General features: G+C 60.7%; 1 protein-coding gene across 2 annotated transcripts; it reads right to left on the bottom strand.

Annotated features, from left to right (window-relative positions):
• Positions 1 to 4,448: 4,448 nt before the first annotated feature.
• Positions 4,449 to 23,514, bottom strand: EVI5L (ecotropic viral integration site 5 like; the record flags this gene model as incomplete). Of its 2 annotated transcripts, XM_082334210.1 has the most annotated exons (20): positions 23,468 to 23,514; positions 18,922 to 19,121; positions 17,093 to 17,282; positions 16,708 to 16,932; positions 16,212 to 16,286; positions 15,785 to 15,910; positions 15,255 to 15,398; positions 15,006 to 15,095; positions 14,376 to 14,473; positions 14,205 to 14,265; positions 13,075 to 13,128; positions 12,473 to 12,505; positions 11,585 to 11,725; positions 11,266 to 11,394; positions 10,543 to 10,683; positions 9,509 to 9,661; positions 8,766 to 8,912; positions 7,804 to 7,899; positions 7,589 to 7,684; positions 4,449 to 4,649 (listed from the first exon to the last, which is right to left on the bottom strand). In XM_082334210.1, the coding sequence occupies exons 2-20, from the start codon at positions 19,068 to 19,070 to the stop codon at positions 4,449 to 4,451; spliced, it is 2,349 nt and encodes a 782-aa protein (XP_082190336.1). In that variant the 5' UTR covers positions 19,071 to 19,121; positions 23,468 to 23,514. The 2 variants fall into 2 exon arrangements, with proteins under 2 accessions (XP_082190336.1, XP_082190335.1); XM_082334209.1 differs by lacking the exon at positions 12,473 to 12,505.
• Between the last annotated feature and the right edge of the window lie 1,422 nt (positions 23,515 to 24,936).

Here is a 24,936-nt window from a genome sequence, read left to right as displayed (position 1 = left end):
GCCGCCGGGGTCCCCCTGACGCTGCCCCCCCCCCCCCCAGAGCCCCCCGTGGCCCCCGCGGCCGTGGCCGCCGTCGCCTTCGGGGCCTTCGTGGTGGGGGCGGCCCTGGCGGGGGGGCTCTGGTTCATCCATGGCCGCACAGGTGAGGGGACCCCCCCCCAAAATCGGGATCCCCCCCCCCCCAGTGACCCCCCGGGACCCCCCCCGGACCCCCAATGATCCTCCCCGACCCCTCCATTAGGGACCCCCCCCCCCGAAATCCTCAAGGGTGACCCCCCAGTGGGGACACCCCCCCCCGGGACCCCCTGCCCCCCCCCAGGGACCCCCCGCCCCCAGGGACCCCCCCCTCAGGGATTACCCCCCCCCCCCGGACACTCCCCCCCGAGACCCCCCCCCCCCGGGATACCCCCCCTTCCAGGATACCCCCCCCCCAGGGACACCCCCCCCTCCGGGATACCCCCCCCTCCGGGATACCCCCCCCCCCCCGGGACCCCCCCCCCAATGGATACCCCCCCCCCCCCCCCAGTGATGCCCCCTGGGAACCCCATTATTGGGACCCCCCCCCCAACACCCCCGGGACCCCCCCAATCCACCTTGACCCCCCCCGTGCCCCCCAACCTGGGCTGGACCCCCCCCAATCCCACCCAGCCCCCCCTCATTGCTGACCCCCCCCCTCAGCTGCCCCCCGGGCCCCCCCCAGCTCCAGTGCTGCCCCCCAGCCCGGGGGGGGCCAGGTACGGGGGCAATGGGGGATACTGGGAGCACTGGGAGGGATGGGGGGGGACTGGGAACTCAAGGGGGGGGTGTAACTGGTAATACTGGGGGGCACTGGAAAGAGATACTGGGAGCAATGGGGAGGAAATTGGGAGGGGACGGGGGGTAACTGGGAGCACTGGGGGGGTACTGGGAGGGATGGGGGGGACTGGGTGGTAACTTGGGGCACCGGGAGGTCAAGGGGTGCACTGGGAGGGGTGACTGGTAATACTGGGGGGCACTGGGGTGTGGGACAGGGGATACTGGGAGTACTGGGGGGGGGCCACAGGGGATACTGGGAGTACTGGGGGGGCACTGGAAAGAGATACTGGGAGTACTGGGGGGGGAATTGAGGGGATGGGGGTAACTGGGAGCACTGGAGGGGTACTGGGGGGGGTATTTGGAGAGATGGGGGGAATGGGAGGATGGGGCGTAACTTGCAATACTGGGGGGCACTGGGAGTACTGGGGGGGCACTGGCGAGCGATACTGGGAGCACTGGTGGGGTGGGATGGGGGGGTAACTGGGAGCACTGGGAGGTACTGGGGGCACCACCATCTCCCCCCCAGCGCAGGACCAGTGACCCGAAGCCGCCTGCAGCCAGGACCCCCCCAGCAGCACCCTGAGCCTGGGACCCCCCCCCCCCCATCACCGGGGTCCCCCCGGGGCCCCCCCTCTTTGCCGGGGGGGGGAGGGGCATAATAAAGATGCTGCTGCCCCCCCCCCCCGCGATTATTGGGGTCCCCTCGGGGGGGGGAGGCTCTTTTGGGGTGAAATCCAGGGGTTTTGGGGTCCCAGGGGGCCATTTTGGGGCCAATCTCAGGGATTTGGGGGTCCCAGCAGATTTTTGGGGTGAAATCCAGGGATTTCGGGGTCCCAGCAGATTTGGGGGGGGGGCAAATTTCAGGGGTTTTGGGGTCCCAGCAGATTTTTGGGGTGAAATCCAGGGGTTTTGGGGTCCCAGCAGATTTTGGGGGGGGGCAAATTTCAGGGGCTTTGGGGACCCAGCAGATTTTTGGGGTGAAATTCAGGGGTTTTGGGGTCCCAGCAGAATTTTTTTGGAGCAAAGTCCAGGGGTTTTGGGGTCCCAGCAGATTTTTGGGGTGAAATCCAGGGGTTTTGGGGTCCTGGGGGGCCATTTCAGGGCCAATCTCAGGGATTTGGGGGGGTCCCATCAGATTTTTTGGGGTGAATCCCAGGGGTTTTGGGGTCCCAGGGGCCATTTTGGGGCCAGTGTCAGGGATTTGGGGGTGCCATCAGATTTTTTGGGGTGAATTCCAGCGATTTTGGGGTCCCAGTAGATTTTTGGGGGGGGCAAATTCCAGGGGTTTTGGGGTCCCAGGGGGGCATTTTGGGGCCAAACTCAGGGATTTGGGGGCCCCAGCAGATTTTGAGGGTGAATCCCAGGGGTTTTGGGGTGGATCTCAGGGATTTGGGGAGTCCCAGCAGATTTTTGGGGTGACTTCGAGGCTTTTTGGGGTCCCGTGGTCCCACAGCGTCTGTATTTCTCTGTACAGGGTATAAACAGCAACTGGGGTGCTGGGGGGTGCAGGATCCGGCCCTCTCCTGGGCCAGGCCACGTCAGGGTCCCCCCCAAGCGTCCAGGATCCGGCCCCGCCGCCGGCCGTGTGGGGGTCCCCCCCGTGTCCGGGATCCGGCTGGGAGGGGGGGTTCGTGGTGGGGGGATCCCACCGTATCCAGGAGATCCCCGTGCGCGGGATCCGGCTGCGTCCCGGGGGTCGTGGCGGGGATCGGGGGGTGCGCAGGATCCGGCCACCTCCTTGGGGGGAGGGGTGTCGAGGGGTGGGGGGTCCCACTGCGTCCAGGGGGACACTGGGTCCAGGATCCAGCTGTGCCCAGGATCCGGCCGTGTCCGGGATCCGGCCGTGTCCGGGATCCCGTTGTGTCCCAAGGTCCAGCTGTGTCCAGGATCCGGCCTTGGGCTGTGCCCTGGGGGGGTCCCAGGGTCCCTCCATGCGCAGGATCCGGCCATTCGGGGATCCAGCGGTGCCCCAGGATCCCACCGTGCGTAGGATCCAGCCATTTGGGGATCCAGCGGTGCCCCAGGATCCCTCCGTGTCCAGGATCCGGCCATTTGGGGATCCAGCGGTGCCCCAGGATCCCACCGTGCGCAGGATCCGGCCATTCAGAGATCCAGCGGTGCCCCAGGATCCTTCTGTGCGCAAGGTTCTGGCTGCTCAGGGATCCAACAGCGCTCCAGGGTTCCTCCGTGTGCAGGATCTGGCCATTCAGGGATCCAGCGGAGCCCCAGGATCCCTCTGTGCGCAGGATCCGGCCATTCAGGGATGCAGCAGTGCCCCAGGATCTTTCTGTGCGCATACCTGGCTGCTCAGGGATCCAGCGGTGCCCCAGGATCCAGCCATTCAGGGTTCTGGTGGTGCCCCAGGATCTGGTCGTTTGGGGATCCAGCGGTGCCCCAGGATCCCTCCATGTGCAGAATCCGGCCATTCAGGGATCCAGCGGTGCCCCAGGATCCCACCATGCGCAGGATCCGGCCATTCAGGGATCCAGCGGTGACCCAGGATCCTTCTGTGCGCATACCTGGCTGCTCAGGGATCCAGCAGTGCCCCAGGATCCCTCCATGTGCAGAATCCGGCCATTCGGGGATCCAGCGGTGCCCCAGGATCCGGCCATTTGGGGATCCAGCGGTGCCCCAGGATCCCTCCGTGTCCAGGATCCGGCCGTTCGGGGATCCAGCGGTGCCCCAGGATCCCTCCGTGCGCAGGATCCGGCCGTTCGGGGATCCAGCGGTGCCCCAGGATCCCTCCGTGCGCAGGATCCGGCCGTGCTCAGGGCCCTGCCGGGGGCTCGGGGCAGCCCCAGGCCCAAGACCTTGACCCCCACCACGGCCGGATCCTGCCCTGGGGTGACACGGATGTCCCTCAATGTCCCCTGGGTGCCATGGGTGTCCCTCAGTGTCCCCTGGGTGTCCCCGTGTCCCCTGGGTGCCACAGGGCCCCTGGGTGTCCCTTAGTGTCCCCTGGGTGCCACAGGACCCACAGGTGCCCGCAATGTCCCCTGGGTGCTGTGGGTGTCCCTTAGTGTCCCCTGGGTGTCCCCGTGTCCCCTGGGTGCCACAGGGCCCCTGGGTGTCCCTTAGTGTCCCCTGGGTGTCCCCCATGTCCCCTGGGTGCCACAGGGCCCCTAGGTGCCCGCAGTGTCCCCTGGGTGTCCCTTGGTGTCCTCCAGTGTCCCCTGGGTGCCACAGGACCCACAGGTGCCCGCAGTGTCCCCTGGGTACCATGGGTGTCCCTTAGTGTCCTCTGGGTGTCCCCCGTGTCCCCTGGGTGCCACAGGGCCCCTAGGTGCCTGCAGTGTCCCCTGGGTGTCCCTTGGTGTCCCCCGTGTCCCCTGGGTGCCACAGGACCCACAGGTGCCCTTGGTGTCCCCTGGGTGCTGTGGGTGTCCCTTAGTGTCCTCTGGGTGTCCCCCCGAGGCCGTGGGTGTCCCCAGTGTCCCCTGGGTGCCCCTAGGGTGCCCCGGGGCTGGTGGGTCCCCCACATCCCCGATGTCCCCACGGGTCAGGGTCCCCCGGGGTGGCCCCTTGGGCCTGCTGTCATCGCTCGTCCCCCACATCCCCGACGTCCCCAATGTCCCCGTGGATCAGGGCGCCACAGGTGCCCCCTCGGTCTCGCTGGCCGCTGCTGTCCCCCATGTCCCCGACGTCCCCAAGGGTCACGGTGCCGTGGGTGCCCCCTCGGTCTCGCTGTCGCTGCTGTCTCCCATGTCCCCGAGGTCCCCGAGGTCCCTGATGTCCCCGTGGGTCAGGGCGAAGGGTGGCAGCTCCTCGTCGGAGGAACCCAGAGAGTCCTCGTCCCCCAGGCGTGTCCCCAGCCCCACCGCCCCGAAGGCCAGCGGCCCCCGCAGCAGCCGGATCTGCGGGGACAGGGGACAAGGGGACAAGGGTGACAGGGGGACACGATGGGTGATGGGACAAGGGGATGGGGACAAGGGGACAGGGGATGAGGGACAAGGGGACAGGGGGACACGATGGGTGATGGGACAAGGGGATGGGGACAAGGGGACAGAGAGAAGGGGAGAGGGACAGGGAAGAACGGACAAGGGACAAAGGGACATGGGAAGAAGATGGGTGATGGGACAAGGGGATGGGGACGGGGGACAGGGATGGGGACGAGGTGACAGGGGATGGGGACAAGGGGACATGACGGGTGATGGGACATGGGGATGGGGACAAGGGGATGGGGGACAAAGGGACAGGATAGGGATGGGGGACAATGGGACACGGGAACAAGGGGATGGGGGACAAGGGGACAGGATGGGGACAAGGGGACAATGGGAACAAGGGGATGGGGGACAAGGGGACATGGGGACAAGGGAATGGGGGACAAGGGGACAGGATGGGGACAAGGGGGACAAGGGGACACGGGAACAAGGGGATGGGGGACAAGGGGACAGGATGGGGACAAGGGGGACAAGGGGACACAGGAACAAGGGGATGGGGGACAAGGGGACAGGATGGGGACAAGGGGACATGGGGACAAGGGAATGGGGGACAAGGGGACAGGATGGGGATGGCGGACAAGGGGACACAGGGACAAGGGGACAGGATGGGGACAGGGGGACGCAGGGACAAGGGGATGGGGGACAAAGGGACAGGATGGGGACAGGGGGACAGGGGGACAAGGGGACACGGGGACAAGGGGATGGGGGCAAGGGGACAGGATGGGGACAGGGGGACAAGGGGACACAGGGACAAGGGGATGGGGGACAAGGGGACACGGGGACAAGGGGATGGGGGACAAGGGGACAGGATGGGGACAGGGGGACAAGGGGACATGGGATAAGGCGACAGGGAACAAGGGGACAGGGATGGGGTCAAGGGGACAGGGACAAGGGGACAGGGACAAGGGGACAGGGACAAGGGGACAGGGGATGGGACAGGGGACAAGGAGATGGGGGACAGGGCCAAGGGCATGTGGGGAAGGGGACAGGGAAGAAGGGGATGGGGGACAAGGGGACAGGGACAAGGGGACAGGGACAGGGAGGAAGACAAGGGTATGGGGACAGGGACAAGGGGACAAGGGACAGGGAAGGAGCGGGGGGGGGAGAGGGGGACAAAGGGACGGGAGGGGACAGGAGGGGACAAGGGACAGCAGAGAAGGGGAGGAGGGAGGAGAGACGGGGAGAGACATTGTCACCAGCTGCCCCGGTGCCACGTGGCCCCGCGGGGACAGCGCCGATGGCACCGAGGGGACGCGGCCGATGGCGCCGAGGGGACAGCGCCGATGGCACTGAGGGGACAGCGCCAATGGCACCGAGGGGACGCGGCCGATGGCGCCGAGGGGACAGCGCCGATGGCACCGAGGGGACGCGGCCGATGGCGCCAGCGCCCAGCGCCGCCCCGCCTGGGGACTGTCCCCAAGGTGTCCTGGCCTTGGGGACACGGGGAAGGGTCCCTGAGGCACTGCGCGGGGGCCAGACCCTGTACGGGGGTCCCCCAGCACCCATGGGTGCAGGGTACGGGCCCTGCAGCACCCATGGGTGCAGAACACGGGTCTGCCAGCACCCATGGGTGCAGGGTACGGGCCCTGCAGCACCCATGGGTGCAGAACACGGGTCCGCCAGCACCCTTGGGTGCAGGACTTGGGTCCCCCAGCACCCTTGGGCGCAGAACACAGGTCCCCCAGCACCCTTGGGTGCAGGACGTGGGTCCCCCAGAACCTGTGGGTGCAGGGTACGGGTCCTGCAGCACCCATGGGTGCAGAACACAGGTCCCCCAGCAACCCTGGGTGCGGGGTATGGGTCCTGAACCACCTATGGGCGAAGGGTACGGGTCCCACAGCACCCATGGGTGCAAGGTGCAGGTCCCACAGCATCCGTGGGTGCAGGGTTATGTGCCCTGCAGCACCCATGGGTGCAGGGTATGGGTCCCAAAGCACCCATGGGCGCAGGGTACAGGTCCCACAGCACCCATGGGTGCAGGGTTATGTGTCCTGCAGCACCCATGGGCGCAGGGTATGGGCTCCACAGCATCCGTGGGTGCAGGGTACGGGTTCCACAGCATCCATGGGCGCAGGACTTGGGTCCCCCAGCACCCATGGGTGCAGGGTACAGGTCCCCCAGCACCCATGGGCGCAGGATACGGGTCCCCCAGCACTGTGGGTGCAGGGTTATGTGTCCTGCAGCACCCATGGGTGCAGGGTACAGGTTCCACAGCATCTATGGGTGCAGGGTACGGGTCCCCCAGCACCCATGGGTGCAGCGTACAGGCCCCCCAGCACCCGTGGCTGCAGGGTGCAGGTCCCACAACATCTGTGGGCGCAGGGTATGTGTCCCACAGCACCCATGGGTGCAGGGTATGGGTCCCCCAGCACCCGTGACTGCAGGGTATGGGTCCCTCAGCACCCATGGGTGCAGCGTACAGGCCCCCCAGCATCCGTGGGTGCAGGGTATGGGTCCCCCAGCACCCATGGGTGCAGGGTACTGGTCCCAAAGCACCCATGGGTGCAGGGTACGGGTCCCCCAGCACCCATGGGTGCAGGGTACGGGTTCCACAGCATCCATGGGCGCAGGGTACAGGTCCCACAGCACCCATGGGTGCAGGGTACAGGTCCCCCAGCACCCATGGGCGCAGGATGTGGGTCCCCCAGCACCGTGGGTGCAGGGTTATGTGTCCTGCAGCACCCATGGGTGCAGGGTACAGGTTCCACAGCATCTGTGGGCGCAGGCTACGTGTCCCACAGCACCCATGGGTGCAGCATACAGGCCCCCCAGCATCCGTGGGTGCAGGGTACGGGTCCCCCAGCACCCGTGGGCGCAGGACGTGGGTGCCGCAGCACCCATGGGTGCCTTACCTCGGCCTTGAGCTCGTCGATGTGGTCCTTGAGCTGGCGGATGTACTGGGCGGCGTCCGAGTGGTTGAGCTGCCCCTGGATCATGCCCTCCTCCCTCTGCGGGTGCGGGCGGGTCAGCGGGTGCCTGTCCCCTCCCCTGTCACCCTGTCACCCTGTCACCCTGTCACCCCGTCCCCCCTTGTCCCCCCCAACCCCACCCCCTCGTCCCCGCTCACCTGGATCTCCAGCTCGGCGACGCGCTGTCGCATTTCGGCCAGGGCCGCCATGCTGTCGGCCTCGCGCAGCCGCACCGCCATCACCTCCTCCTTGCTCTGGGGACAATCGCGTCACCGGGTGCCACACCGGTGCCACCCCTGTGTCATCCCCCGTCCCCAGGCACAAGGGAAGGCCGGTGGAGGGGACGTTGGGGGTGATGGAAGCCCGGTGGAGGGGACATGGGGACCCTGGTGGAGGGGACATTTGGACCCTCTCAGAGGTGACACATTGATCCCTTTAGAGGGGACATGGGGACCCTGGTGGAGGGGACATGGGGACCCCATGGGAGGGGACATAGGGACACTGCAGAAGGGGACACTTTGACCCCATGGGAAGGGCTGTGGGTGTCCCCAGGCAGGGGACATGGGTGTCCCAGGGGAGAGGATGGGGTGTCCCTGGGGAGGGGACAGTGGTGTCCCCGGGGAGGGGACATGGGTGTCCTGGGGAGAGGACAGTGGTGTCCCCGGGGAGGGGACAGGGATGTCCCCAGGCAAGGGACATGGGTGTCCCAGAGAGAGGACAGGGGTGTCCCCAGGGAGGGTCTGTGGATGTCCCTGGGGAGGTGACAGGGGTGTCCCCTGGGAGGGGACATGGGTGTCCCAGAGGAGAGGCCAGTGGTGTCCCTGGGGAGGGGACATGGGTGTCCTAGGGGAGAGCACAGGGATGTCCCCTGGGAGGGGACAGGGGTGTCCCAGAGAGAGGACAGTGGTGTCCCCAGAGAGGGGACAGGGATGTCCCCAGGCAGGGGACATGGGTGTCCCAGGAGAGAGGACAGGGGTGTCCCTGGGGAGAGGACAGGGATGTCCCCAGGGAGGGTCTGTGGGTGTCCCGGGGGAGGGGATGGGGAGCACCCATGGGTACCCCCAGGGGGGTGACAGAGGAGGGCCCGAGGATGTCCCCAGGGTGTCCCCAAGCGTCCCACCTTGCACTGGGCCTCGGCGTGTTTGCGGTGGCTCTCGCTGAGCTGCGCCTGCAGCCCCTTGCTCTGCGCCGCCGCCAGCCGCAGCTGCTCCCGCAGCCCCGCGCAGGTCTGCTCCGCCCGGCCCAGCACCGTGCGCTGGATCTGGCCCTGCAGGGGACAGGACTGTCACCACCCCGTCCCCTGTCACCCCCGCCTCGAGCTCCCGCAGCCCCTGTCCCCAGTCTGGGCCTGGAAGGGGGGGACAGGACTGTCACCACCCCAGCCGTGGTCCCTGTCACTGCCCCCCCAGCCCCACACGGCTCTGCTGCACCTGGATCAGGCCCTGAGGGTGCGGGCACCCAGCACCCATGGACCCAACACCCCCAGTTCAGCCCCTCCTGCCCCAGCACTCCCAGTCCAGCACCCACAACCCCAGCACCCCCAGTTGAGCCCCCCAGCCCCGGGTCAGGATGCAGCCCGGGCTCTGACCTCCGTCTTGAGCTGCAGCACCCACAGCCCCAGCACCCACACCCCCAGCAGCCATGGCCCCCATACCCCCAGCACCCACAGCCCCAGTACTCCCCAGTTCAGCCCCCCCAGCCCCCAGTCAGGATGCGGCCCCAGCTCTGACCCACGTCTCGAGCTGCAGCACCCACTGGCACAGCACCCGCAGCCCTAGCACCCCCAGTTCAGCACCCATGACTCCAGTACCTGCCCAGTTCAGCCCCCCCAGCCCCCAGTCAGGATGCGGCCCAGGGTCTGACCTGCGTCTCGAGCTGCAGCACCCGCTGGCGCAGCGCCCGCAGCTCGGCCTGGGCCTGGGCCTCCCGCAGCCGTGCCGCCACCACGGCCTCCTGCAGCGCGTTGGCGTTGCTCCGCCGCGGGGACTCCTTCCAGCGCCCGCCTGCCCGGCCCGCCTGCGCCCCGCACCCGTCAGGCACCCGCCGGGCAGGTGGGGGGGGACCCAGGTGGCCCTCGTGGGGACCCAGGTGGATGGGAGGGGACAGAAGTGCTGGGACAAGGGACCCAGGTGGCTGGGAGGGGACCCAGATGTTGGAACAAGGGACCCAGGTGGCCAGGAGGGGACGAGGTGGCCAGGAGAGGACACAGCCGTCAGGACAAAGGCCCCAGGAGGACAAGAGGGGACCCAGATGTTGGAACAAGGGACCCGGGTGGCCCTTGTGGGGACCCAGGTGGCAGGAAGGGGACCCAGGTGTCTTGGAGGGGACCCAGATGTTGGAACAAGGGACCCAGGTGGCCGGGAGGGGACGAGGTGGCCAGGAGAGGACAGAGCCGTCAGGACAAAGGCCCCAGAAGGACAAGAGGGGACCCAGATGTTGGAACAAGGGACCCGGGTGGCCCTCATGGGAACCCAGGTGGCAGGGAGGGGACCCAGGTGTCTTGGAGGGGACCCAGATGTTGGAACAAGGGACCCGGGTGGCCCTCATGGGAACCCAGGTGGCAGGGAGGGGACCCAGGTGTCTTGGAGGGGACCCAGATGTTGGAACAAGGGACCCAGGTGGCCAGGAGAGGACACAGCCGTCAGGACAAAGGCCCCAGGAGGACAAGAGGGGACCCAGATGTTGGAACAAGGGACCCAGGTGGCCAGGAGGGGACACAGGCAGTCGGGAGGGGACCCAGGCATCAGGACAAGGGTCCCGGGTAGCTGAGAGGGGACCCAGGCACCCTGAGGGGGGACCCAGGCATCTGGGGGGACACCCAGGTGTCTGGGGGGGCGACCCAAGCATCCGGGGGACACCCAGGCATCCGGAGGGGACGCAGACGTCCAGGTCCTTACCTGCCAGCTGTCACTGAGGTCCTTCACCTGCTGCTGCAGCTCCGTCAGCGACTTGACGGCCTCGGCCTCGCGCAGCGCCAGCGCCTGCAGCTCCTCCTGCAGCCGCACCACGTTGTCCTCGTCCGGCAGCAGGCTGTTCCTCTGCGGGGACACGGGGGACGTCAGCGGGGACACCCCGGGGCAGGGACGTCCCGGGGTGGTAGCACCAGACGTCGGTAGGGACACCTCAGGGCCGTGGCACTGGATGTCATCGGGGACGCCTCGGGGCGGTGGCACCGGTCATCAGCAGGGACACCCCAGGGTGGTGGCACTGGGGGCTTGTCCCCCTCTGCCAGGTGGAGGTGGGGACACTCATGGGACATTGCGGGAAGATGATAGGGGACACTAGGGACAGGGGATCCCCCAGGGACACATTGCACTGGGGGTCCCCCAGAACAGGGGGACCCTCTGGGGACACTTGTGTGGCACTGGGGATCCCCAGGGACAGGGGACACCAGGTCCAGGACCCCCGCGAGCCCCCTGTGTGACACTCCCTCTCCCCAAGGCCACTCATGTGACACTCTCCATCCCCAGGGCCACTCATGTCACCATCCCAGGGCCACCCACATGACTGTCCCCATCCCCAGGACCACTTGTGTGACACTCTCCATCCCCAGGGCCACTTGTGGGATCCTCCCTGTCCCCAAGGCCACCAGCGTGACACCCACGAGCCGTCCCTGTCACCTTCTCCATGTCGAGGACTTTATCCTGCATCTCCTTGAGGGCGCCGAGGGTCTCGCTCTCCCGCAGCCGCGACTGCTCCAGCTCCGTCTCCAGGTGGGTGACAAACTCCTCGCTGAAGCGTGGGTTCCCCTGCCACCGTCCCCAACGCGTCACCCATGGGACATAACGCCTGTCCCCCCCCTTGCCCACGGCGGTGGCACCCACCATCTGCACCCAAATCCAGGCTGCAGCAGGGTGCGAATTGAAAGGGGGATGTGTGGGGGCGATGGGGACGCCTGGGGACATCTGGGGACATTTGGGGACATGTGGGGACACCAACCTGCTGGTCCTGCAGCTGCCGGATGGTGGTCTGGGCGCGCTGCAGGTTCTCGGTGGCCGAGGTGCAGCGTTGCTTCACCACCGCCAGCTCTCGCTTGATGATGTAGTTCTCCTCCGCCTCCTGCGCCCGTGTCACCTGGCCCTGGGGACAGCGGGGACGCGTCACCACCACGGCAGGGCGCGCCCGGTTCTCCCCACCAGCGCGGCACTGGGAGTGGGGTGGTGGGGACAAGGGGGTGATGCCGGGAACGTGAGGTGACGCCAGGGCCGAGGGGTGACAGCAGTCCCGCAGCGGGTGAAGCTGGGGACAAGGGCATGACACTGGGGACAAGGGGGTGACGCCAGCCATGGAGGGTGACGCCAGCCTCACAGCAAGGTGACACCAGGAGAAGGGGTGACACCAGGAGAAGGGGGTGACACCAGCCCTGGGGAGTGACACCAGCCCCACAGCAGGTGACGCTGAGGACAAAGAGGTGACACCAGCCCTGTGGGGACCTCCAGGGCCATTTTGTCCCCTCCGAGCCACTCTAACCCCACGACCCATGACCTTCCACTCAAAATCTACAGATTTTGATCAAACTCACCCAAAATGGCAGCTTTTCCCCCATCTTGGCCAAACCCTGCCCTCAAGTGCCACCGCGCTGCCCACCCCCGCTTGCCACCGAGCCCCAAAACGGGCCAAAACCTCTCATTTTCACCAACCACCCCCAAATCCTCCTTCCCCTACCCCCCCAAAGCGGGGAAGGTGTGCGGGAGCCTCCAAAAAAGCAAGAAAAAGGGCAAAATCTTCCCCAAAATAAGCCGGACGCAGGCAGGCTGGGAAGCAAAAGGGGGAAGAAAAGGGTTAAAACGCAGCAGAAAAGAGAAAAATAGCTATTTTTGACGCTACCTGGATGAGCCTGTCGGCGAGAGCCGCGCTCTCCTGCGGCCGCCGGCGGAGAAGAGAGAGAAAGAGAGGAGAGACGTAACGAGACAAACGAAGAGGACGGAGGCAGCGAGAGGCAGAGGCACCCGGCAACCTTCCCGCGCATCATCGGTCCCCGTTTTGGGGTGTTTTCCAAGGATTTTAGCTTTTTCCCCCATGCTGGGGGGGGAAAACATGGCAATGGTGGAGTTTTGCCCTAAAACGGAGCGTTTCCCACCTCCCGGAGGAAGACTGTGTGGAAAAATGATGAAACAGCTGCTTGCTGGACTTAAATCTTCTTTTTTTTTGTACCAAAACGGTGCTGGGAGGGGAGATTTTGGGGATGCGGCCCATAAAAGGGGTGCTGGAAGTTGCGGGGTTGCACCCATGGGTGCTGGGATCTCTGGGTGGCGGCGGCATGGGTGCCTCAGAGGAATTTGGGGTACTCCAGGGGACTTTTTGGGTGCTCCAGGGGGGGTTGGGTGCCCCCAGGGGGTTTGGGTGCCCCCAGGGGAGTTTTGGGGTGCCCTAAGGGGAGTTTTGGGGTGCCCTCAGGAGGGTTTTGGGGTGCCAGCCACGGGGCTTACCTTCTCCAGGGTTTCGATGCGCTGTTTCAGCAGGCGGTTCTCGGTGCGGAGGCGCTGGGGGGTGGAAAATGGGGAGGAATTAGCTCCGTGGCGGGGTTTGATGTCCCCGGGGGGTCGCTGAGGTTGGGGACAGCCTGGGGACAGGGGGACGTGGGGGTAAAGTGGCCCCAGGGATGGGCTAAGCTGTCCCCAGATGGCTCCAGTGGCCCCGGGGATGGGTCAAGTGGCCCTGGGATGGCTCAATCAACCCTGAAGATGGGACAAAGTGGCCCTGGGATGGCTTACATGGCCCTGAGGACAGGCTAAGTGGCCTTGGGGACAGCTTAAATGGCCCTGGGATGGGTCATGGTGGCCCCAGGATGGCTTAGATGGCTCCAGAAATGGCTCAGATGGCCCCAGGGATGAGCTAAATGTCCCCAAGAATGGGTGAAAGTGGCCCTGGGATGGCTCGAACTGCTCTGTGACGGGTCAAGTGGCCCCGGCATGGCTTAAGTGGCCCCTGGGGACACCTTAAATGGCCCATGGGATAGGTCAAAGTGGTCCTGAGATGGCTTAAATGGCCCTGGGGACAGGCTAAATGGTACTCAGGATGGGCTAAGTGGCCCTAGGGACAGCTTAAATGGCCGTGGGATGGGTCCAAGCGATGCCAGGACGGCTTAGATGGCCCCGGGGATGGGTGAAGTTGTCCCAGGATGGTTCAAGTGGGCTTGGGGATGGGCTAAGCCACCTTAGGATGGCTCAAATGACCCTAGGGATGGGTCAAGTGGCTCCAGGGAGAAGCTAAGCCCCCCTGAGATGGCTCAAGTGGCCCCAGGAATGGGCTACATGGCCCCAGGAACGGGCTACATGGCCCTAGGATGGCTCAAAGTGACCCCAGGGATGAGTCAAAGTGGCCCTGGGATGGCTTAAATGGCCCTGGGGATGGGCTAAGCCATCCCAGGATGGCTCAAACGGCTCTGGGAAGGGGTCAAGTGACCCTGGGATGGGCCAAACTGGCTCCAGGATGGCTTAGATGGCCTCAGGGATGGGCTATGCCATGCCAGGAGTGCTCAACTGGCCCTGGGGATGGGCCAAGTGGCCACGAGGATGGCTCAAGTGGCCCCAGGATGCCAACACTTGACCTGTCTCACCTTGATCTCGATCTGCTCCTCCATCTCTTTGTTCTTGATGGCGGCGTACTCCTTCTCCAGCCTGCTCGGGACATGGGGACAGGCTGGGATGCGAGGACGGGGACCAGACCCCCTGGCTTTGCACCCCACGGGGACCCCACCCAAGCGCAGGAACTCGTCACCCCGTCTCACCTCTTCATCTTCTTGGGGTTGTACTTGACCTGGAAGGCCCTGAGGATGAGCTTGTCGGGGCAACTGTCAAACTGGTGTGGGATCACCTTCTGGAAGTACTGCGGGTGCGGAAATCGGTCATGAAATGTAGCCCCAAAATACAGGCCATCGCGTAAACCAGCCCCAAAATAGGGCCCATTGGGTAAAACCAGCCCCCAAAATAGGGCTTGTTGGATAAATCTGCCCCAAAACACGCCCTCGTTGCATAAATCCACCTCAAAATACAACTTATTGCATAAACCAGCCCCAAAATACGGCCCATCGTGTAAACCTAAAATACAGCCCGTTGCATAAACGCATCTAAAATACGGCCTGTTGCAGAAATCGGCCCCAAAACACGTCCTGTTGACTAAATCTGCCCCAAAATAAGGCCCATTGGACAAATCCATCCCCAAATATGTCCTCTTGCCTAAATCTGCCCCAAAACATGACCCGTTGGACAAATCTGCCCCAAAACACATCCCGTTGGACAAATCTGCCCCAAAACACGTCCCGTTGGACAAATCCACACCAAAATACATCCCGTTGGATAAATCCACCCTGAAAGCCATCCCGTGGGCTAAATCCACCCCAAAAGCCACCAGCACGTACCTGGGACATGCCCTCCATGTCGAGCTGAACGAGCTCAGCCTGGTTGAATTGCAGCAGTGCCATCCCCACGCGGAAGACAATCTCCAGCCCCTGCGGGAAGGGTCCACGCTTGACCCCACGCCTTTCCCACCTGGGGTTTTTCCTCCCCAAAACCAGATCAGCTGGCGTGGGGAGAACGTTTCCACATCCAAGTGGAAAACGTGGTTGTGGTCCCTTTGCGATTTATGGTGTTGGCCGCAGCCCCGTTACCTCGTACATGAAGATGTCGAAGACGCGCGTGGCCACGGGAAGAGGGAAGGTGGTGAGGAAGAGGGTGAGGAACCAGGACGAGGCGTACATGGAGGTGAGGAAGCTCTGCGAGCGGAAGTGGATGTTCAACTCCGGCAGCTGCTCCTGGATGCGAGAAATGGGGGAAATGAAGAGAAATGGGGAATGGTGGATGTTTTTAGGGGTTTGAACAGGTCCACGAGGTCTTGTAGAGGTCCCTGAGGGGTCTCATGGAAGGTCCCTTGGTGGGGGGGGCTTGCGGATGGTCCCCAGGGTCTCATGGGTGTCCCCAAGGTATTTTGTGGACATCCTTGGTCCCTTGAGAAATCACGGATGGTCCTCAGAGCATCTCACAGACATCCCCAGGATCTGTGTTGCTGGACACGAGCTCCATTGGGGAGGAACTCATTTCTCCCAAGAGCTGCCACCTCACTCCTGCCTCTCCCTTGTCCTTGTCCCCTGGCTCTACCTGCTGGTTCCCACCACCCCGAGCGTTTTGGGGGAGCACCTACCTGCAGCATGTACTCAAACTGGTAGATGCAGAGCCCCAGCTCGGCCATGCTGGGTTTGAAGAGCTCCCGTAAGCGGTATTCCTGCATCAGCCTCACGAACACGCAGAAGGCCTCTTCCTCGGGCATCTGGAGACCCAAAGGGACATGAATTCCCCCTTAAACCTCTGCCGGCAGCTCCGGACGCAGAGACTCTTCCCATCAGGTGACGGGATGGGATGGGACGTGCCGGGAACCGTCCCTGGGTGAAGGGGAATGCGAATGGGGGATTTTAAACCGATCAGGAGTAAGTGGGAGAGTGGGATCGAGCCCATTTTGTTCCTGAGGCTCAAGAAAAAGGCTCCTATTCCTCAACCCCATTCTACCACGTCTTCGGAGGGTGTTAAAAACCCATCGGCGGCTTCTCTTTGCCCTGGGGGCTGGCACAAACCTGCATGAGCAGTAGTCCCACGATGAAGGCGCTACCCTGGCAGTATCCGACCTCCCGGTCCACCAGCGAATAGGCCTGGAAGGAGGAAAAAAAAATCAAAATAAATATATGCGTGAGCAGGGGGATTGGCTGCGGCACCATCCCTGCTTGCTGTGGGAGGGCAACGGTGGAGGGAAGCCTTGACCATGGAAAATAGCTTTTTTTTTGGTTGACAATGCCTCCTGCGAAGACGACGTTGCTGCAAACTTGAATTTAGACCTCAAAAGACTGAAATATCCAGTAAAACTCAACAGGAAAAAATGAGGTCTGGGACGGATGGGGAATGAGGTCCCTTTGTGAGGAAAGGACTGTCGTGCTGCAAGAAGTGATGGTTCCAGGAGTTTCTGGGGGAAACCAAACCCCTCAAAAATTAATATCCAGTTAAAACAGCTTCAAAACCCAAAGCGGTGTCCGGGCTGTAGCCGTGATCCGTTGATGTTTGAGGAAAAGACGTTACCTTCATGACGTTGAAGAGCACCTCCTGGCCCAGACTGTCCTGTCCCTTGAAGAACTCGTGCTCCGGGTAGGTGCGGGCGATATCCCGTCGGATGAGCTTCTCACAGGGAGAGGACATCTTGAGCAGCTCCGAGTATTGGTTTTTGACGGGCATGTCGGTGGCACTGCAGAGCAGCTGCCAGACGATGGCACGAAAATGGTGGGGGATCCCTTTGCGGATGAGCTCCTGTGGAAAAATGGGGCAAAAACCTGAGAAAATGGGTTTCAAGGAGGTGAGGAAGCTCCTCGTGGATGGGGAGACATCATCTCATCCCAGCACGTGGAAGAATGGTGCAGATTTTTGCAGGGGGGTTAAAATATAATTAAAAATAAAGCTACATCCTTACCTTCAGCAGCTTCTCCTTCTTCTTTCTCCACTCGTCCCACTCGTTGACGATGCGGCCCCAGAGGATCCAGGTGTCCTCCTCGAGGTGGCTGAGGTTGGAGGAGGCCGAGGAGCTGGAGACCAAGGAGGAGCCGCTGTTCCTTCGCGAGCCGTTCATGGAGCGCATCGACTTGGAGTCAGCCTCCAGTAGCCTGTGAGAGACCGAGATAGCCCCAAAAAAGCCCCCAAGGAGGAGAGAGCCCCCAAAACTGCCCGAAAAGAAGAGATATTCCCCCAAAACAGCCCCCAAGGAGAAAAGATTCCCACAAAACTGTCCCAAAAAAGGAGATATTCCCCCAAAACAGCCCCAAAGAAGGAGATATTCCCTGACAACTGCCCCAAAAGAGGAGATATTCCCTCAAAACCACTCCAAAAGAGGAGATATTCCCCCAAAACAGCCCCCAAGGAGAAGAGATTCCCACAAAACCATCCCAAAAAAGGAGATATTCCCCCAAAACAGCCCCAAAGAAGGAGATATTCCCTGACAACTGCCCCAAAAGAGGAGATATTCCCTCAAAACCACTCCAAAAGAAGAGATATTCCCCCAAAACAGCCCCCAAGGAGAAAAGATTCCCACAAAACTGTCCCAAAAAAGGAGATATTCCCCCAAAACAGCCCCAAAGAAGGAGATATTCCCTGACAACTGCCCCAAAAGAGGAGATATTCCCTCAAAACCACTCCAAAAGAGGAGATATTCCCCCAAAACAGCCCCCAAGGAGAAAAGATTCCCACAAAACCATCCCAAAAAAGGAGATATTCCCCCAAAACAGCCCCAAAGGAGGAGAGATTCCCCCAAAATGGTCCCAAAAAAGAGATATTCCCCCAAAACAGCCCCCAAGGAGGAGACATTCCCCCCAAACAGCAGATATTCCCCCCAAATGCCCCAAAGAAGGAGACATTCCCCCAAAACTGCCCCAAAAGAGGAGATATTCCCTCAAAACCACTCCAAAAGAGGAGATATTCCCCCAAAACTACTCCAAAAGAGGAGATATTCCCCCAAAACTACCCCAAAGGAGAAGAGTCCCCCAAAATGGTCCTAAAAAAGGGGATATTCTCCCCAAAAAACCCCAAAGGAGGAGAGATTCCCCCCAAACCACCCCAACCAAGCAGACATTCCCCCCAAAACCACCCCAAAAGAGGAGATATTCACCCAAAATGCCCCAAAGGAGGAGAGATTCCTCCAAAACCACTCCAAAAATGGAGTTATTCCCTCCAAACTGCCCCAAAGAAGGAGATATTCCCCTAAACCACCCCAAAACAGCTTCAGGATGGGCTATATTCCCCGGCCAGATGCCGACAGCTGCCTGGGGATGGCTTCTTTAACGAATCTGCTTAAAAAACAGATTTCCAATGGGGTTTTTCCAAGAGCGAATTTGCTTAAAAATGGCTTTGCAAGGAAATTTGCATTTCAGGGCTTGATTTTAACACCGGTTTATGCCAGGGATGGAGCTTTCTGCCCGGTATTTCGGCAAAGTGAGCCTCAGGGCTCGTTTCCCATCAACAGCAGATTTAAAACCCACCACCGGAGCGGGTGGGTTTATTATTTATTATTTCCAAACAACCGCCTCCTTCCAGAAATCCCCTTTGCCTGCCTGAACGAGCAAACCCTGCTGCTTTCAAAGAGAAAAAAATAACCTTGAAAATAATAAACCGGAGTGTTTTCACCCCGGCTGGAGCGATGCTTGGGGGAAGCAGCTCGTTGTTGTCCAGTTTTTTTGATTTTAAGGGAAATGCTTGAAAAAAAAAGGACAATAAAAAGACCAAACGGGGCAGATATCCCCCGGCACTCACCGATTTTGTTCCTCCAGCTTCGCCAGCAGCTCCAGTTCATCCGGGCTGAGGTTTTCCGAGTCGGAGGTGGGCGAACACGCCGGGGCTGAGTTGACGGAGGAGAGGGCTTCGTGGGAGGACGAGTCGGGGCTGACGGCCGGCGACGCCATGGCGGCGAGGGCCGGCAACGCGCCGAGCCCGCGGGGATTTCGGGGTCTCACCTGGAAAGGCGAGCGTCAGCGTGAGCGCGATGTGACCCCCCATCTTTCTCTCCTCACCACATTCCTTCAAATCTCTTTAAAACCGCCCTGTTTTAGCTAATCTGATAGAAAACAGGGTGCGAGCATCGCTCAGTTTGCAGCCCACTGAGACATTCCCTTAATTCCCTAAAAAAAAACCCCCATTTAAGCCCAGTTTTCATGTCAAGCCAGGTCTAAGTGCATCATCCCATGTTTCCCCTACATTAGTTGAATTAAATTAGCGTAAAAACTGGAATTAAACCCCATGTACCCTCGTTTTGGGAAGGAACGAGCCAATGTGGGAAGAGAGGATTTGCAGAAAGCTGTCCTCGCTGTGGATTTGCTTTAGGGGTTGACAGCACCCAGTTTGCCCATTTTGGTGGTGTTTTACAGAAAAACACCTCTTCGGGGAAGAACGAGTCTCAGTTTGGGATTACAGGGAGTGGCAGAAATAGGGTGAAAAACGGCGGTTTGAGGATTGCTGGTAAAAGAGGGGTTCAAGCGGCGTCTCCGGTGGGGATTCGCTGGAGGATTGGCAGGGATTGGGATCCCTCAAGGCAGCTCTGGCCTTTTTTGGGCTGAAAAACTCTCCTTTTGGTGAAAAAACGCTGCTGAAGACTGGCAAAATGAACCCTCAGTCGCTGCTGTGGCCAGAGGGGATGAAGAAAGCGGAGGAAAGAAAGAAAAAGCAGCAGCGCCTGAAGGATGCGCCGTGAATGTGTGATTTACCTGATTTGGGCTTCATTTGCTCTCTGTGCAGATTAAGCTATAAATCAGGGAGGTTTTAACCAAAAAGTCACATTTCTGACCCCTTTTTTGGGGGGAAAAACTGGCCGGTGGAGCAAAACGAGCTCGGAGGAGAGCAGAGCAAGGAAGGGGTGCTGGGCAAACGCAGCCATACCGCAAATGGGGAAAATTCCGTGCCGTTTGGTTAATGGTTTTCCAAGAGCAGCAAAATTTAAGAGAGCGGCTTTGGGGGAAGAATCGGGTCAATCGTTAATGGGATCACGCAGATTTGCTTATTAAGCAGGAAATTTTATAATGGGGGGGGGGGGAAAAGCCTTGATTATATTTAATTCAGCCCCGCGCCGCCCGTTGCGGGACGGGGATCGTCCAGTAGCGCCTTCATCTCCAGGAGAGACGTTAATTTATTTTCTATAATTAATATTTCCCTGCAAGACCTTGCTGGCTGATATCACCCAAAATACTGTTTGAATGAAAAAAATTAGCGAGCGCCGGCTTCGCTGCAAAATTATAAGTTACCGATCAAACAGCGGCCACAGCACAACCCGCCACGGTTCAATGGGCTGCAAGAATGTCCTGAAATGGCTTTTTAGGAAAATGTTCATTTCCACGTCGATGGCGGGGGGGAAATAAAAGCAACAACCACGTGTGGATGAGCATGGGATGGCCGAAATGCAGAATTTCAACCCAAAAATGAGGTAGGTAGATGATAATATTGTTTATTAGACCTGGAAAAAAACAGGTGGAAATGGGAAAAAAGGACAAAAGGCAAATTGAAATTTTTCAGCGGTTTTTTTGGGTGAAATCTTGTTGGTTTTCCAGCATGGGGAGAAGGAGATGGTGGCTGCCGTCCTTCAGGGGTTCCTGTTGTGCCGAGAGCTCGTTCCGGGGTGATGGGTATCAAAATTTGCTGAAAATACTTGAATTCGGAGGGAAAAAAAAAAAGTCCAGGGGTGTGTGTGTCAAATGCGCAGAGAAAATCAAAGGGAAAAATGGTGGAAATGGTCCTGGAAACGCCACCACGGCGCCCAGGCTCTGTTTTTAGGTAACTGGCCCAAAAAGGGGCTGATTTCAGGCCGTTTACGATGGTGCGTTAATAAAAAATAACTTTCCGGGCGCGACGGGGCGCTGCGGAGTCCTCGAGGTCCCCACGTGCCGCTGTCACGTTGACTCATTTTCCCCCAAAACACCATCGCTCAATCAAAACGCCATTAAAAAAAAAGCCCAATTTCAGCAGGATGTTAAGACGCCGACCTCGAGCTGGAGCATTTCGGGTGGAAAATGTTAAAATTTCCCCCGTTCTGCTTAAAATTTGCCAATTTGTAGTTTTCTTGACCCATTTTCGCAGCTTTTCCGTGGAGCTTTGTACCGTTTCTGCGGTGTTTTGTGCCTTTTCCACCCCTTTTAATGCCTTTTCTGCGCCGTTTTATGCCTTTTCTGCCCATTTTTGCAGCGTCTCTCAGTGTCGTTTTGCACCTTTTCCACCCTGTTTTCACAGTATTTTCTACGCCGTTTTCTCAGCGTCTCTCAGTGCCGTTTTGAGTCTGTTTTGCAGCATTTTTGCCGTGTCCCCGCGCCGTTTCCACTTTTTTCCTATGCCGCTTTCACCGCCTCCTCTTAAAAGTTCATCAAAACGGGGATTCACCCCCACTTTCAGCAGCAATTTTTGGAGGCACCAGGTAGCGACGTCGACTTTCCGTTGGACACAAACCATCAAAAATCCACTAATTTGCCAGAAACCCCAAATATTAACGTGCAAAAGGAGCCGGATAAGGAAAACAAATTGATTAAACCACAAATGTTTCAGCGGGATGTTCTCAAGCTTCACCAACATCCGCGGTTGGTGGAAAGAGGAGGAAAATGGATATAAATGGGTTTAAACACCGTGAATTTTGCTGCTGGCGGGGATGAAGCAGGTGCAAATTTTAAGCTAAAATCCCCCCCAAATGCCACTGGGTTTAAAACCGACCAAAACCCACCCAAAACCAGGTGAAAATTGAATTCAGCACCAAAATGGAGCAAGGAAACCACCCCCCCCCCCGGCGCCGGGCACCAAACTGCATTTTCAAATGTGGCTTTTTGGGGAAAAACTACCCAAAATGCCACTCGGGTGGTGATTTTTGGTTTTTTTGCAGTCCTAAATTGGTTGAAATGAGCCCGAAACTGGGAGGGTTTGATGTCTTTTGGGATTTTTCACCAAAATAGGGTGGGCTTTTCTTCCTCCCCATCCAGGCTGCTGGTGGCGGCAGGTATTAAACGCCACCGGCAACGCCGCCGGCGAAGCCCTGATTGATGAAAAACCATCAGAAAAAGGGGAAAAATCAAAAAGGGAGGGTGAATTTGGGGGAAAACCCTGTAATTTGATGGGAAACATGAGTTGCTCCGGTGTAGCTAAAATCCCTGGGTTTGAACCCAAATGGAGATGTGCGTCGGGGACAGCACAAAGCCACGGCTCCGGAGGCTGCGGCCGCCGTTGCTCCATCTTCTGGGCGGCTGCGAGGGGGGAGGGTGTTTTGGGGGGCACCCAGGGACCCCCCCAAACCCCCTCCCCACAGATGGGGGGCACAGGGATGCTGGTGGAGAGGGTGGGTGCGCACCGGCTGGGGGGGTGTGTGTGATAAAAGCCGCCCCCCCCCCCCCCCAATAAATGACATTTGGGGGACCGCAGCTGTGAAAGGGGGGGTCCTGCCGCCTGCTGCAACCCCCCCCCCCCCGTTTTTTTTTTTTTTTTAACCAAAACCTGATTATTTTAAGGGAAAAAGGAGTGAGGGACAACACCCTCTTTGCACACAGGAGTGCAGCCCCCGGCAGGCTGCAACGGGGGGGAGGCAATAAAGGAGGGGAATAGGGGGGAACCCCCCAATGTCCCCCTTTGTAGTAGGGGGGGCATTGCTATGTCCCCCCATAGCATGGCGGGGGCACCCTCAATGCCCCCCCCAAAATATAGCCCTGAATTACCCCGCGTAGCATGGTGGGGGGCACCCCTGTGGTTTCCTCCGGTGGGGTGAACCCCCAATTACCCCCCAAAAGTGAGGGGGTAACCCCATTTACCCCCTTAGCCTGGGGGGGATCCCCCAGTTACCCTATAGTCACGGGGGGGGGTTACCCCCAGCCACACCAATAGCCAGGGGGAAAATTATCCCAATACCCCCCCCAGATGGGAAGGGGTGACTCCCAAATGCCCCCAAAGAAGGGGGGGTACCCCCAATTACCACCCAGCTGGGGGGTGGCAACACCAATTACCCCCCATACACTGAGGGGGGGGTGTGTATTTACCCCAAATTACCCCCCCCTAGCATTAGCCCCATAGACACCCCCTCCTCATAGCCTGGAGGGGGGGGTTACCCCCAGTACCCCCCCGGGGGGGGTCACCCCCAACTACCCCCTCACCTGGGGGAGGGTTTAACCCCCAATCCTCCCCCTAATCTTAAGGGGGGGGGGGCTTTAGGCCCAATTACCCCCAGGGGGGTGATCACCCCCGACCACCCCCCATAGCCCCCCCCCTCGGGGGGGGGACACCCCCCCATTCCTGAGGGAGGGAGCCCCCCCCCAGGGGGCGGGGCGCCCCTCCCGGCCCCTCCTACCTGCGAGACGCTGCCATGGCGACCACCGGCTGCCTCCGAGGGGGGGGCCCGCGGCGCCCCCCCGCCGCCACCGCCGCTTGGAGCCGAGCGGGAGCCGCGGCCGCCGCGGGCCCCGCCGCTGCCATGGGGGGAAACCGCCGCCGCCGCCGCCCTGACTGACACTGACTGACAGGCGGCCCCGCCCCGCAGCCAATCACCGCACCGCCTCCTCCCGCCCCCTCCGCGGCGCTACAGCCAATGAGCCGCCGCGGGGGAGCCGGCTATTAAACCGCGCCTGTTGTGCGCTGAGCCAATAGGCTGGCTCGTCGGTGGTTGATGGGCAAGGAGCCCTCCAATGAGATTCAAGGAGATGCTTCCCCCTGAGGGAGGGTGGGCACCGACTGGCTGAGAGGCGAATGGCAGGCGCAGGTGGCGATGATGGATAGGTAGAACGGCCAATCGACTGCCACATCTCGCTTGGAGTGGCACCTGGCTGACAGGAGAGGGCAACAAGCCCCGCCTCTTCAGCTGAAGGGTTTGGATTTGATTGACCGGAGAATCTACCAATCGCTGGCGCAGGAGAAGGTGAGGCAGCCTATGGGGGCGCGGAGACTAGGCGGCATTCACCCCTCCGGCACAGGTGGCTGATCCCGCCTTCCTAGGGAAGTTCGCGGCTCTTATTGGCTGACAGGGAATGATAGGCAGACGCCTCCACCTATGGGGCGTCGAGTAGCTGATGGCAGCTCTGTGGTGAGGGGTCCAGGGTGGAGTCACCCTCCGTTACCTCAGGGATGGCGGCCGGGTAGGGGGACCCGGGCTGGGGGTCCCCAGAGCCCCAGGGATGGGGTGTCGAGGTGACTGGGGTCCCCCATCCTGTAGGGACCCAGGGATGGGGACACTGGGGGCTCCTGGGATCCCCAGGGATGGGGACAATAGGGATCTCAGCTCCCCATAAATGAGGGTGACAGGGGTCCCACGTTTCTCAGGGATTCAGGTCCCCAGTGATCCCAGGGCTGCAGGGACGCTGGGGTCCCCAGTTCCCCAGGGAGAGAGGGCTGTGGGACACCGGGGATGCTGAGGTGTCACTGAGGATATTTTTAACAGTGCCGAGAACTGGGTTTTTTGGGAGCTTAAAGGGATTTTCAACCATTCTAGCTTCAGTATTTAAAAAACCCTAAAAAAGGTTAAAGAGAGAAGGACGTGGAAGGTTTAGGGGTGGGAACGGGTGTTTTCGGTCCTCTCTTTTATCTCGGTTTTCAATTCTTTCAGCTTAAAACGTGCCATCCTTGATTTTGTTTGTTTTTTTTTTAAGCCTCTTCGACACCACCAGGACAACCCATATGCTGCCACCAGAGAGGTGAACCACCGTGAGAGCTCATGGGCCGAATTCACTGTGTTTTGACCCAAAAGGGCACGAGCAGCCAACCAGCGGAGGTGTTTGGCCTCACCTTCCTTAATTTCGGGATCAAAAAAGGGGAAATCGGACAAAA

This window comes from Platalea leucorodia, assembly GCF_965183815.1.
Source record: "Platalea leucorodia genome assembly, chromosome: 29".
NCBI lineage: Eukaryota > Metazoa > Chordata > Aves > Pelecaniformes > Threskiornithidae > Platalea > Platalea leucorodia.
The sequence above is the reverse complement of the archived record's forward strand: the minus strand, read 5'-3'. Positions and strand labels throughout refer to the sequence as shown.